The sequence below is a fragment of the Mauremys reevesii genome, linkage group 4 (assembly GCF_016161935.1).
Source record: "Mauremys reevesii isolate NIE-2019 linkage group 4, ASM1616193v1, whole genome shotgun sequence".
NCBI classification, from domain to species: Eukaryota; Metazoa; Chordata; order Testudines; family Geoemydidae; genus Mauremys; species Mauremys reevesii.
This window is the reverse complement of record NC_052626.1, coordinates 72,856,579-72,870,405: the sequence shown is the minus strand read 5'-3', so window position 1 is coordinate 72,870,405 and position 13,827 is coordinate 72,856,579. Positions and strand designations below refer to the sequence as shown.

Below are 13,827 nucleotides of genomic sequence, written 5' to 3'. Positions count from 1 at the left end.
CACCAAACTAGTCTCCCTGCACAGTGCGGGAGCCATTGGATGAGCCATCCCAGCGAGGTCAGGAAGGATCCCACAGAGCTCTTTCCCCAGGGACTCTGTCAATCAAATCCCCTTGGCCTCCTTCATTTCCCCCCGCAGTTTCCGCTGGCGAGTCATTTCCCTCCCTTCCTGCCCTGCGCTGGTCCCCCCCGCCGAGCAGGCTGCCCAGTGCCCCGGGGAACTGTCCAGCGTGCAAGCGGGCGCTGAGCGGAGCGCAGCGGCAGGGCCGGGGACTGGGGCGCCGGCGCGCCCGGCCGGGCACGATAGAGTTGCGTGGGGCTCTGAGCTCCCTCCAGCAGCTCGCTGGGCCCGAAGGCGGCGGCCCCAGAGCGGGGCTGTCCCCTCCCCGGGGGCTCTGCACCGGCTGCCGCGCGCCGCATCGCCCCCGCCCCTTTGCAGCCCGCTCCCGCCTGGAGGCCGGAGCGGGCCCCGCCGGCTGGCTGCAGTGTGGGGCTCCGACGGCAGGTGGCGCTGGCGGCCTGGCGTTGCGGCGCGGAGGCAGCTGCGCGGGCAGCTATCGGGGTCCTCGGGCGCTACCTTGCGCGGCTCAGCGCTGCCTCTTCCTGCATCGCTCCGGCTGCCACTGGGGCGCGCCCGCTGCCGGGGCCCGGCGGGGCCTGAGCCAGGCTGCCGGCGGGGGCGGGGCGTGCTGTGCTTTCCCAGCCCCGGGGCCAGGCGGGGGGCCGGGCTGTCTCCGGCGCGCTCCTGCCGCGGCACCGCATGGGCAGGTGGCCCCCGCTGACCGCCGGCACCCACGGGTATGACAGGGGCGCCCGGCGGCGGGTGAGCGCGGAGCCCGGGGGCCGGGGCCGCCACGGGTCATGGAGCCGCAGGAGCAGGAGGGGTGCGCGGGGGCCAGCGCCTCCAGCTCCCCGTCCTCCACCAGCTCGGAGATCTCGCTGGAGCCGGAGAAGGGCCCCGCGCTGGGGCGAAGGCACAGCAACAAGAGATTCACGGGGCTCAGGATCTTCGGGCGCAGGTGAGCGGCGAGGGAGCAGCCTGCCCTCGTGGGAACTGGGCCGCGGGGCAGGTAGCCAGGGGCTGCAGTGTTCGCGGCCAGACTGTCCCCGGGGCCGCTTGCCTGCAGCTGTGTCTTAATGTGGGCTCTGGTTCAGGATCCTGGGCACCCTAGCCTGGCTTGCCCTAACACAGGTGCCTGCTGTGCTGGTGCCCAGAGCTTGCTCACTCCCCCGAAGCTCTGGTCTTAGGGTCTGCACTTAAGTTTTGTGGGTACAGCTATGTCACTTACGAGGGGAAATAAATCATGCCCCTAACCAGTGTAGCAATGCCCGCAGAAGCCCCAGCCAAGTTATACCACCAGAAAGGTACTTTTTGCCAGTATAGCTTATTTCATTTTGGGGACTGGCTTGAGCTATACTGGCAAAAGAACTCTTGCTGGTGTAAGCTGCATCTCTGCTAGAAGGGTTTGTTACTATAGCTATGGTTTTCTAATGTAGACCAGACCCAAGTCTTTACTGTCATATTCCTGATGCTGCAACTTGCAGGGTGGGAGGTATGTAGAGTTTGGAGAGAACAAACTACAGTTTAGCATTTCCAAAGAACTTCACAAGTCAGGCACAACACCTCTTCCCCTTCCCTCATGCTTGCCATTGGACTTCTTTATTTTGTTGCTTACTATATGGTTAAACTTTGGAACTCACTGCTGCAATATACTATTGAGTCAGAAAAAGAAAAAAAACCACTAGTGTAACAGCAGTGACATTGGCTTTTGTACAAGCGCAAGGGGTATTGATCCTCATACTTCAGAACATCAGTTGATCACTAGGTAGGGTCCGCAAGAAATCCGAGCGTATAGTGTCATGAAACTAGCTTTTGGCTATTGGCAATAGAAGAGGAGGCTACATGGACCATTGGTCTGTGTTTTGCTGTGGTGGGAGGTGATATGAGAAAGGAACTCCCTATTATTCATACCCAATCCATTTCCCCTAGACACACCTTTCCCTTGCTCCTGGGACCCTCAGATAGTACTGTTCACCCTCTGGTGAACAGTAATCTGGTGAGTGAACTTGAGCCATGTTGTTGCTGGTTCACACTTCCTGACGTTTGCTGATTCCTGTAGAATTTAGACTGTATGGTTCTTTGGAGCAGGGACCATGTCTTTTTACTGTTTGTGTATGTACAGTACCAAGTATAATGGGGACCTGATCCTGACTGGAGACTCTGGGTGTTTATGTAATAGAAATACTAAATAATCAGATTGGAAATTCTCCCCTGCAAAACCAGTGGAAGAGGTTCTATGTGGGCTTATGTGGAGAATCTAGCAGCTCCTAGATATAAAGCCCTTGTCTCATCCTCTCCTTAAATTGCATTGGATCAGCCTGCCTTGGAGGTCCGAGAGGAGGCAGGACTGTTCATAGATAATAAAGCCAGAAGGGACCATTTTGACCATCTAGCCTGACTTCCTGAGTAACACAGGCCATAGAACTTCCCCTAAATAATTCCTGGAGCAGAGCTTTTAGAAAAACACCCAGTCTTGATTTAAGCATTGTCAGTGATGAAGAATTCACCATGACCCTTCGTAAATTGTTCCAATGGTTAATTACCTTCCCTGTTTTTAAAAAAAACACCACCACCCAACTGCCGCGCCCCCCCCCCCATTTTCATTATTTCCAGTCTCTTATCCAATTAGAGATAAGAGCACAGCTGGAGTAGAGACAGAGCTTGGCTATCGGTTGGGAGTGGCATCCCAGGAGTCGGTATTAGGGACAGTATGCATCCCAGATGAACAGAGAGGCACATATCAGCTGGGTTGGGTATGGGGACTGGTGACCAGAAGGAGCTGTTTCTTCAGGTTTCCTGTTGCTCCAGTGTTTGTGACTTGACTTAGTGCTTGTGGGGCAGGGGGATCTCCAGACCAGGAAAGGTTGGGTCTCTTAAGGTATGTCTGTACAGGGTGGGGCGGGGGAAGGAAATCCATAGCAGCGAGTCTCAGAGCCCAGGTCAACTGACTTGGGCTTATGCTACAAGGCTCAAAATGGCAGTATTGATACCTGTAGTATAGTAGAGATCAGAGGTTCTCAAACTGGTCCACGGCTCACCAGTGGTCTGCAAGCTCCATTCAGGTGGTCCGCAGATAGTTCCCTTTAAGGTGCTCATGCCTGGGCGGCCGCACACAAAAAAATGAAGGGCCACCCACCTAATTAGTGGAGCTGCGCAGGTGTGGCTCCACTAATTAGGTGCCTGGACCCTAGAGAAGATGTAAGGTGAGGGGATGGCCTTGTGGGGAATAGGGGTTAGGTGGGAGGGGGCAGTGGGGTGAAAAGAAGGGGTGGGGGGAATTTGAGATGTGCAGGACTGCGGCAGCAGCTAGAGAAAGAGGTGATTTTCCCCAGCTCCAAGGCTGTGGCTGCTGGGGAGAGACCCCCCCCCCCTCCACGGCAGGAGAGAGAGGGCACATCCGTTGCATTAGAAAGGTAAGACTTCTGGTATTAAAATATGAGTTTTGTGCTTTTATTTGTAGAACAAAAAAACATTTATTATTAAGGTTTATTCACATAGCACTTTTATCCAAAACACTTTACAATAGTTAGCTAATGGTACAAGCAACATTTGGAAAGATCATTAAGTGGTCTGCTGTGGCCCTTAGCAATTTTCAAGTGGTCCGTGGAAAAAAAAAAGTTTGATAACCATTGGTATAGATACTGCTATTTTGAAACTTGTAGTGTGAGCCCGAGTCAGTTGACCCGGGCTCTGAGATTTGCTGCCGAGAGTTGTTAGGTGTTTTTTGCAATATAGCTGTAGCCATAGGAGCAGGCACCATGTCTTCCTCTGTATCTTGTGCTCCTTTCTCCTTCTCATGGGCCACATTCCATTCTTCGGCTGAGGAGCTTCTCTTCAGAAAGATATTTGAGCTCTCTGCTTCCTCTTTGTGCAAGTAGTGTCAGTACCGCTTGCTTTGATGGGGAGTGTGGGAAGGGGCTGTGTGGGTCTGTGCGCCTGGCAAGCAGGGTCAGGCTGCTGTCCTTGCACTCACGGATTCTGTGTGTCACAGATGTACCCTCACTGGGCTGAGCAGGGAGCTCTGTGTGGGAGGCTGATGGTGTGGATAGGAACAGGCCATAATTTCAGTCCTAGAGATGTAATTAGAGGCTCCTGCCCACAAGAGAGCGGCCTAGTGTCTGATTAGGCAGTGAACAATATGCAATGGCAAAGGACTGGACCAGATGTTGTGGTGACAGCTGGTTGAGTTGGTGTGTAATCACATTGGTCAGTGTGGAGGCTGCACTGTGCTCTGTATGGTGGGTGTTACTAAGTGGTCACCTGTATGGTAAGTGTTACTAAGCGGTTGCTAGTCTGTTCACACATTGCAAAATAATTCAAGGTAATATGTGGTGAATCAAATTCACCTTGTTCCTGCCCTCCTGGCCTCTGCTATTCTAGTCCCGGGCAGTCCATATACAGCTCTGACAATGCCCCTTGATCCTGACATGCCCCTTTCCCCACAGTCCTGGGACATGTCCACAGCTGAAGCTGCTGACTGTGTGCGGGGAGTATGTGAGGGTTATTTTTCCTGGTAATGTCAGAAGTTTTGAGGCAGGTGCAGAACCTTACAGGTTAAGAGCCTGGCTAAGCCGTGAAGTGTCCTGGGGATGAGCTGGACACAAGAGTGATGGGGTTGGTGATGTTTTTGGACTCTCAGTGAGCACTGTTTCCTTTGAATCTCTGAATGTAAGTTGAGTAAAGGGAAACTTTATCCTCCCCCACAGCTCTCTTTTCTGCAGACATGAGACTCTGGTCTCTCTGGTTTGTTTCTGCACTCTCAGAGCTGACTGAGTAACATCTCCTTTCCGCTCTGGGTGTGACAGAACAATCCTGCAGCCCCTGGGAGAGGGTAGGAAATGAGTGCCATCTGCCCCCCACAGAGCATTAAGCCTGCAAGCCTAGCAGGTGCTTCAGGCAATGATTGTGATGTCCCCATGGCTGTGAGGCTATAACTATAATTGGAGATATACCAATCTCCTAGAACTGGAAGGGACCTTGAAAGGTCATCAAGTCCAGCCCCCTGCCTTCACTAGCAGGACCAATTTTTGCCCCAGATCCCCAAGTGGCCTCCTCAAGGATTGAACTCACAACCCTGGGTTTAGCAGGCCAATGCTCAAACCACTGAGCTATCCCTCCCCACTCTCTAGGGTGCTTGCTTGTACTCCATTTTCCTTGCCTACAGGCCCCATGTGCTGCTTCCTCCCCCATCACCCACCTGAATTTGTCAGATTTCCAGTGTTTGCCCCATTCCTCCTCAGCCTTAATGCTCTGGGGCACTAGCTCATTGTTCAGTATTCTGGAGACTGTTTGATTCCCATCCTCCAGTCAGGAGTCCTCTTTGCTTCCTCTCCCATGCCAGCCCTTATATTGATATGAGCAGGCCTGACATGTTGCCAAGGTGACTCCATCGCAAGGCTGGCTCTAAGCAGAGGCTGAGTGTCAGAGTGGGAGCGTCTTCCTTCTGCTCCGGTTTCAGATTTGGCGGCAGAGGCTGGCACAGTGCATGATGCCATCTCTGTCCTTCTCCCAAGATTAGATAGTCTCTCTCCTCTCCTTCCCAACGGGGTACGTGTCCTTGAGGGTATATATACTGCAGTTTTAAGTGCAGCATTATCTGTAGGGAGAGAACTGTGGGGTGTGTATCTGAGTGGACCCCTTGGTGATGAGGAGGATGGGAGTGTCACACAGGACAGTATAGAAGGAGGCAGGGTGTGTGTCGGGGGAGGGGAGAAGAAGGGACGTTCTGCATACTCATGACATTGTACTGTCCAGCATTGCTGGAATCTCTAGTCCAGCTATTTGGTGGCTGTATCCTTTCTTGTACCTCTTCTTTCAGCAGAAGCACCATGCTGCAGGAGTAGGTTGTTCCCCTCTGGATGGGGATGATTTAGATACTAAAGAACCTCAGTCATGGGCTCTGCAGAAAAATATAGGGTAGTTAGAATTCTCTGTGGGCCTTGGAGAAAGGGAAAGTCCTTGTACAGTGATCCTTGGGGTGGGATGTGAGTACCAGGTAGGACATCACCTGTGAGCTGCTTCAGTTGCTATGCAAGTGGCTCCCATGTGAATTTCAGAGTGGCAAGTGGGTTCGAGTCCCACCTGATTGGGAGTGAGGTGGGGCTGGCATTTGGTGTATTAGGGGCAGTGTTTTGGGGAGGATAGTACTGGACAGTCTTTATCCCTGGTATGCACTTCCTTCTAACAGTGATTGACTGAGAAGTGTACACCTCCCTTAGGCTGGAATGTGGCTAGCACATAGGGGTTAAATCCACAGGGACCTTTTGTGACCACAAATGATCAGGAATTTGGGTTTATGTCCTGTCTGAAAGATGTCCCCTCCAGCATCACAATGCCCCCTAGCATTTGGGTCATTCCTCACTTATATAGGTGGGCGCCCCCTGCTGAGTCGTTCACATCACTATCTGAAGCACTTGACTGCTCCTTGAAAGTCTCCCATCCTAGCACTGCTTAGACCTGACATTGCTCACTATAGCTTGAGCTGATGAGCTTGTAGCCTCAGGTGACATGGCGACAGCCTTCTCGCATTTAATCAGGTAAGCAGTGAGTACATGGAACTACAGGCAATACTGTGTAGGAGAGACTGAGCCAATGCCAGCCCCCTGCCCTTTGCCTGGTGTGTGCCTTCATCAGCAATGTATGCCGCAGATACCCACCCACCCAAATAGCTGACACCTGATGTGTCACCACTACCTCACTGCAATGGAATCCTGCAGGTGGATTGCAGCATAGCTCAAGCTGCTTACAACCACATTCAGCTCTCATAAAAATGCAGTGTCACTGGAGGGGCAACAAATCCAAACAGTGAGGGCATTCTCCCTGCTTTCCACTCTTTTCTCTGGGATCCAGAGTGGGCATCAGGATGCCTGTGAACTTGGTGACACCTCTAATAAAGTGCTCCCTGAAGAGCTGGGAATGGGCCTGGTAGGCGGAAGAGACAGTGGCACTAGCTTTCTCTGAAAGCCACAATTGCAGCAAGTTAGGTTCATGCATTCTGAGAACAGGCTTATTTCTGAATCTTGTAATTGCCATAAAGGGAGGCTCCGGAATTGATACAGACAAGCGCACAGTGCATGCATCCGGGCCCCAGATGGGCAATTCTTTTAATTGGGCTGATGAAGAGGTTAGAGCTGATCAGGTGATATGGAATTTAATCCCCACCACCTTTCTGGCTACCCCACTCCTCATGGTGTAAGTGAGCAGTCAGAATGAAGTCCCTCCCATGAGGCGGGAGGGATGCATGTGATGGGGATTAAATCCTTTCCTAACCTTCCTTGCTCTATAGGTGAGTAGTTGAAATAGGACCCCACCCATGGAGTGTAATGGGTTCTTTGTGAGAGGGGGTAAATAGGGTGATCAGAACAAACACTGAGAGTTATAAACCATGGGGATGTTAATGATCAGCAGTGATGGCGGTACAAGCCCCAATCCAGGCTTGTAGATGGAGCTGCCAGCTAGCTTGTGGTATGAATCTGGCTGACCTCCTTCCCTTGGCACTGTGCTGTCACACTGTGACCCTGGGAACGGGGTGAGAGGAGCAGTTATGCTGGGGAAGGTCTGTGGGGTGAGGCAGTGTGCTGGCAAACATGAAACCAAAGCAAACTCCCGCCTACGCCTCTCTGAGGTGTTACTCAGTTTGGGGACTCAGTGTCTCTTTGTTTCATGTATGTGTGGAGGTGGGTGAGAGGAGGCTCTGCAGCCTGTACTCTGCTGGGCTGTCTCCTCCTCCCCCAGTTCCCATTGCACTAACTGTATTGTTCACTGTCCTCTTTAATTGGCTACCTTTCTGTATGTGAACTCATCTAAATCCACTACCAAATTTTCAGTCTGTTGCTCTTGTCACAAACCAAGGGGTCTTGCCACAGAATATGGGCCCAGTTTGCTGCAGAGTAGTACGTAGGGCCTTGTATATATCTCCATGCTGTTGCCAGGGAAAAGCAGCTAATGGTGCAGAGACCTTGTGGAGGACTGGTTCCAGGAACCAAGAGACCCTGTATGGCAGGGGTTCTCAAACTGGCGGTCAGAACCCCTCGGAGGTCATGAAGTTATTATGTGGGGGGTCGCGAGCTGTCAGCCTCCACCCCAAACCCTGCTTTGCCTCCAGCTTTTACAATGGTGTTATCAATTAAAACACTTTTTTATATATTTAAGGGGGGTTGAACTCAGAGGCTTGCTATGGGGAAAGGGGTCACCAGAGCAAAAGTTTGAGAATCACTGCTGTATGGAGATCAGACAGCCATGGGGATGACTTAGAATTTAAAGCCTGCAACCTGCTGTGATCCAAGCAGAGCTCCCGTCAAGAATTCAACGCAGAAGTCCCACTAGGGACTCAGAGACAGCTGCGCCTGGATGTGGCTCTTGAGCAGGGGGTGGGAAAAGACACCTCCCTCCCCACCCACCCCCACACACACATACTAGCTGGGGTCCCAGAAGCTACCCATGGTGAGCCCTTCAACCTCCGGTTCTTCCCATTCCTTTCACTTCACAGATAATGAGCATGGTCAGGGAAAAGGGAAGAAGGGCTTTGCTATTTGCGTGCCTGTGCAGGAGCCAAGGCCTGGGCTCCTGAGCTGAGCTGCATCTGCAGGAGTTTCGGGCAGCTGCTCCTCTCCTGCTGACACTTCTGTTTGTTTGTGGGGGAGGTGACAAGCTACAGCTCCTGCTTGTTCTGCCCTGCAGAGGTCAGAGCAGTGGGCTGTCTGTGTCTCCATGTTTGCTGCTGTGGAGAAGGTGGCAGGTCTCCTAATCTGATTAGGGGCCAGAGTGTGCCTTCCAGGAAACTCTGTAATCCGGTCAAGGGGACAGGAGACCCAGGGGAGGGCTACAAACCCCTTTGTCCTGGGGGAGTGGGCCCTTCATTAGAGTGCAGAGGGGAACATTCAGGGCCGTCCTTACCCATACGCAAAGAACACAGCTGTGTAAGGCACCAGGAAAGCTCGGGACAGTAGTGGAGTCGAATTCATGTGGTGAGATGTTGTGAATTGGCCGGGCAGGCCTGGGCCCTGTCAGGAAATAAAAACACTGAGGGCTTGGCTACACTTACAAATTTGCAGCGCTGCAGCAGGGTGTGAAAACACACCCTCTGCAGCGCTGCAAATTGCGGCGCTGCAAAGCGCCAGTGTGGTCAAAGCCCCAGCGCTGGGAGCGCGGCTCCCAGCGCTGTCCGTTATTCCCCACAGGGAGGTGGAGTACGGACAGCGCTGGGAGAGCTTTCTCCCAGCGCTGGCGCTTTGACTACACTTAGCGCTTCAAAGCGCTACCGCGGCAGCGCTTTGAAGTGCTAAGTGTAGCCACAGCCTGAGTTGTGAGGAGCTGGACAGGCCCTGTCAGGTGGGGAGAACAGAGGTTCTGTCAGAGGGTGATATGGCTCTGGAAGGAGGGCAGAGATACTGAGTTAGGGCTGGTCTCTTGTGTTGTAATGCAGAGGAGCAGACAGTCTCTCCTGAGACCTGTTGAAGCCTCTAAATATAGCTTCCTTGGTCCTCTGGTTTCATTTCCTGCTGTTCCCAGGTCATCCTTTGAGATGACTCCCAGGAGCCTGTTCTCAAGCATGCACTTGCTGTCTCCTGTGGTGAGAGGGTTGGAGCCTGTTACCTCCTCAAGGTCATTGATTCCAGTGCAGCCCAGGTCAGTGGTGAACATCTTTGCCATCTGACACTGTCAGGCTGTCAGTCCAGCCTCACATGGGCAGGTGTCTGCATTGCGGAGTCCAGCACCTCTGGTGGGACTCATTAGCCCCAGTCCATAGTCCTAGCAAAGAAACCAGATAGGTTTTGGCCCTTTGCACCCCTACAGCTGGCCCTTCCAGGGCGTGACTGAAGGACATTGGCAGGATGCAGTGTATCCCACAATTCTGTGGCTATTAAATTCACCCCTGGCCACAGAACTGTGTCCTGGAATCTCTGCTTTTAAATAAATAAATAGTTTCTCGCTGTGGTGGTGGTGAAGGAAACCTCAGAAAGGTGAACCCAGGGTAACCAATACAGCATTATCTTCCTGAGCTTATAGAGGGCCTGAAACAATATCCCCGAGAGGAGTGAACTGCTCTTTCATCTAATGGGCTTGTTATAGGGTAGCCCTGCCTGGAGCACCCTCCTATGACATGCCCCTGCATGACAGGCAGGCCTGCCTCAGTTTCCCCCCCCCCTACGGTGGCCCAATAACTTCACTTCAGGCTTTTTTGTCTCAGTGCTACACCTCGATGGGGTTGGATAATTAAAACAATATAGTCCAAATAGTCTATAACCAAAGTCCCACACACACAGTCTGTTTCTCACCCCAATACAAGCAGTCATAAAAACTCAGGACATCTTGTGTGTGGTATCTGGAGCAATGAGGGACTAGTGTCTTCAACCATGCCCAGATTCTCAGTCCTCCCCTGTCTGTATGCGAATGCCCTCTCCCCCCCTTCCCCCCCCCCATTCCCAGTGGCTTGCAGTCCTGCTATTTTCAGAAGAAACCCCTGGAGCATCCTCCCTCATTTCCCTTGCCTTTCCTGGGTCCTCTAGGTCCAGCTGTCTGGCTCCAAGAGCCAGCAGGCATCTCCCATTGCTGCTCCCAGCCTTCATCACTCTCCAGCCTTCTCTGGTCTTGGCTCTCTGGCTCAGGAAGGACAGCTGGCTATCCTCTCCCTGGCTTCCTCCCCCTGCCCTGCCCTTTTCAGCCTCCCAGCCCTGTCTTTGGGTCTATAAGATCAGCCAGTTAGCCTCTCTGCTTTAATTCTTGATGATAATTCCTTCCTCTTTGCAGGTGCCTCTATCACCTCTATCATGAAAAGCTTTCCCTAGAGACCTCCTCCAGTCTCCTCCACACTGCTCTGATTCACTGGGTGTCATTCCTGACCTTTTTTAGCCCTCAGGTGCTGCCCCACCCTCTTAATTGGCCAAACTGGGAGCACACGTTTTGTCACAGGAGGACTGGACATGCATCCTTTACAGGGGCCAGCCACTCTGTGATAAGACTGTAACTCTTCAGCAAGATGAGTCTGTGGCCTAGTGAAAGTGTGGGGACATCAACATCAAAACAAGCTGCAGCGACTGTTAGACACTTTCACACTTTTCAGCATGGATCGGAAGTAGCTGTAGAATGCTGAGACTTTCTGCAGCAAGATCCCTAGATCCTTCAGTGGAGTTTGGATCTGGCTAAGGAGAAAGTTGGGTGTGTGGGAAGTCTGCTTCCTATGCTGTCCCCAGTCTGGGGAGAAATAGAGGCCTCCATCTCCTGGGCTCTGAGTCAGGCATCTTTCACCAGGCCCAAATTCAGCTAATAAAAAGTTAAATTCTGCATGGTCATGCTGTGCAGGTGGCCACTGCCTCACTCAGGGGAGCTGAAGGCCAGTGGCCGGTGAGAGAAAGGAATGGGAAACAGAGGCTTTTTTCTCCCTCCCCTCCCTGTACTGGGTATATTCAGTGAGACACTGATGTGAAATGCCTGCATTCAGTTTATACTTCCTTGGCTTGACAAGCTATATAAACACAGCCAGTGTGTAACGGAGGTGGAGCTCTCAGGTCTGTGTCACAGATGGCATGATCTGCCTAGGGCAGGGCTTCACCCTCTGGGGGTTAATGCCCAATGATAGGTAGCTTGGTGCCATCTCCACAACTCTCCCTTGTCCTGGCCCAGCTCCTCCTCATTGCTTTTTTATTCTTTTTTTTTTTTTTTTTTTTTGTCCGTGATCATTTGGGGACTTTCTGGCTCCTTTGTGTGCGGACCATGGCCAATGTCTCCCTGTGACACTGGTTGAAGTTGCTCCTTGCTAGGTTTGGAATGTGCTTTGTGACTCCACCTCTGGTTTATGATCACAGGTTCTGCATCTGATGAGAGTCTGTCATAGGTTTGCACCTCTCCCTGCAATGAGGGATCTGCTGGGGTGAGGGATCCTTGCAGGCAACTGTAGTTATTTGTCCATCCCTATGATTTGGATGTTGGTCTGGTACACTGAGCATCGTTCACCTTTGGGGGAGGTTGTATGCTCTCCTGGTCGGGAGGTGAGACCTGACCATGGTGCTATAGGACTGAAGCATGGTTTTGATTGAATTCAGTCAAACATCCCAGATTAATCCCCACCAACTGCTCACGTAGTCACATGTGCATGCATGTGCCTGCCACACTGTGCTTACAAAGGCTACTGCAACTGTCTTCTGTGTGCCCTGCAGAACATTCCCTGCTGTCAGTAATGGTCACTAAGCAGAGTAGTTTAACAGCTCAGCAAACTATTCATGGAGCAGCAAGTAATGGCAAACTTGAGTCACAATGCGAAGGTGGTCACAACCCCACATTTGGGTATGTTCCAATAAATGCTGCCCTGACGCCATCCCCTTGGGCCATAGAAATCTGGTCCAGATTCATTTTTCCTCACACTCCAAAGGGGCTTCACCCCAGGTCCATTTCAAGGGGGAACAGGATGCTAGGTTCATCTCTTCCCAGGATGGCTATTTGGGGGTCAAGTCTGTGTTGGAAGTGACATGAGTCCATGGGCTTCTGTCCCAGGCAGCTAACAAAGCACTTCACTGCAAAGGGGTTTCCCCTACTGTGGTGCAGCTTGTCTCTACGGGAAGTGCTGGTGCCACAAACAGCCTGCCGTTCACCCGCTGCTGGAACTCTAGTGTAACAGATGGCCCAGGTGCAGTTCCACCGCGTGTATCCAGTAGAGTTGACGCTCCAGCCCTAGGAGTCTCCCTTCTCTTCCTCCTAGGTCACATCTCCCCCTCCCTCTCCTGAAGTCTGGGTCAGGAGCCCAGGGAAGCCCGGAGCTGAATTCTCCTCTCCCCCTAGGGGAGATTGTCTGGCTCTATTGGTGGGGTGAAGAATCTCAAGCCTCAACACACATCAGCCCTGAAGTGCTTAAGGAGTGGGGGTCCATGCAGATGCTGGTTGGGATCCACTTTCCCCACGTAGCCCTCAGGGGAAGGGGAATGTGCTGGGCCACGTGCTGGCTGCTCTGTGTGAAAGTTCTCTCAATCGGATTATTTGTATCTTATCTTCTAGTCAGTGCCATCAATGACCAGTGCCTTGAGTTGCCCTGATTCTGCTGTAAGCCTCTTACTGCAAAACCTGGGGTCACCGTTAAAAAGCACATTATACCCAGGAGCATTGCTGCAGGCACTTGGCAGCCAGCTGACTGTGTTAAAACACTGGAGGTTCTCCATGGATTTTGCCCCCCTTAGGGGATGGCAGGATTAAGGGGCTGCTCCACTGGGATGGGGTCCCTCAGTGACTTTCTTTAAGCATTGAACTGTGATCTGTCTTACTGGGGCTTGCAGGAGCATTAACACAGTAGCATCCCTCTCAGCCAGCTCCTAATCAGGGAGGAGATGAGATCCAGCAATCCTTCCTTTCCTATGTGGAGCAGTAGATCTACCCAGTGTAGGGGACAGCAGGGCTTAGGCCAGGGGCTCAGACACACTTGCTGGGCTGTTTTCTTGCTGTTGTGCCCTTGTGCTGGATGCTGGCGGACATAGGCCTGCATGTGTCATTGCTTCTCCAGACCCAGCTAACTCCACTTGTAAATCCATCTGCCTTTCTACCTATCTAGGTAGTTGGTAGTCCTTGTAACTGCAGTAATCCCCCTCCCCCAAGAAACACACCCACCCTGCCTTGCTGTCCCATGTTTTCCAGATGCACGTGACAAAAGCACCTTTCTTGCGATCTTCCCCATGAGTGTCCCCCTCTCCCCTTTAATAGGGGGCACGGTGCCATCAGAAGGTGATCATGTGGTTATCAGATCAGTGGGAGAGGCACATGGGACAGGCAGGATGCTGGCTCTGG

At 52.3% G+C, this 13,827-nt stretch overlaps 1 protein-coding gene across 6 annotated transcripts in view; it reads left to right on the top strand.

Moving 5' to 3' along the window:
• DGKZ (diacylglycerol kinase zeta) overlaps positions 1 to 13,827 on the top strand; it is a 96,818-nt gene that overhangs the window by 17,484 nt on the left and 65,507 nt on the right. Inside the window, exon 1 of one of the 6 annotated variants that reach the window (XM_039533568.1) lies at positions 651 to 1,018. The exons of 3 other annotated variants lie outside the window; for them this stretch is intronic. In XM_039533568.1, coding sequence (XP_039389502.1) covers positions 861 to 1,018 — 158 coding nt within the window. In that variant the 5' untranslated portion in view covers positions 651 to 860. Of the gene's footprint in view, positions 1 to 650; positions 1,019 to 13,827 lie in introns of those variants that run through there. 2 more of the 6 variants (XM_039533569.1, XM_039533571.1) reach the window with 2 other exon arrangements.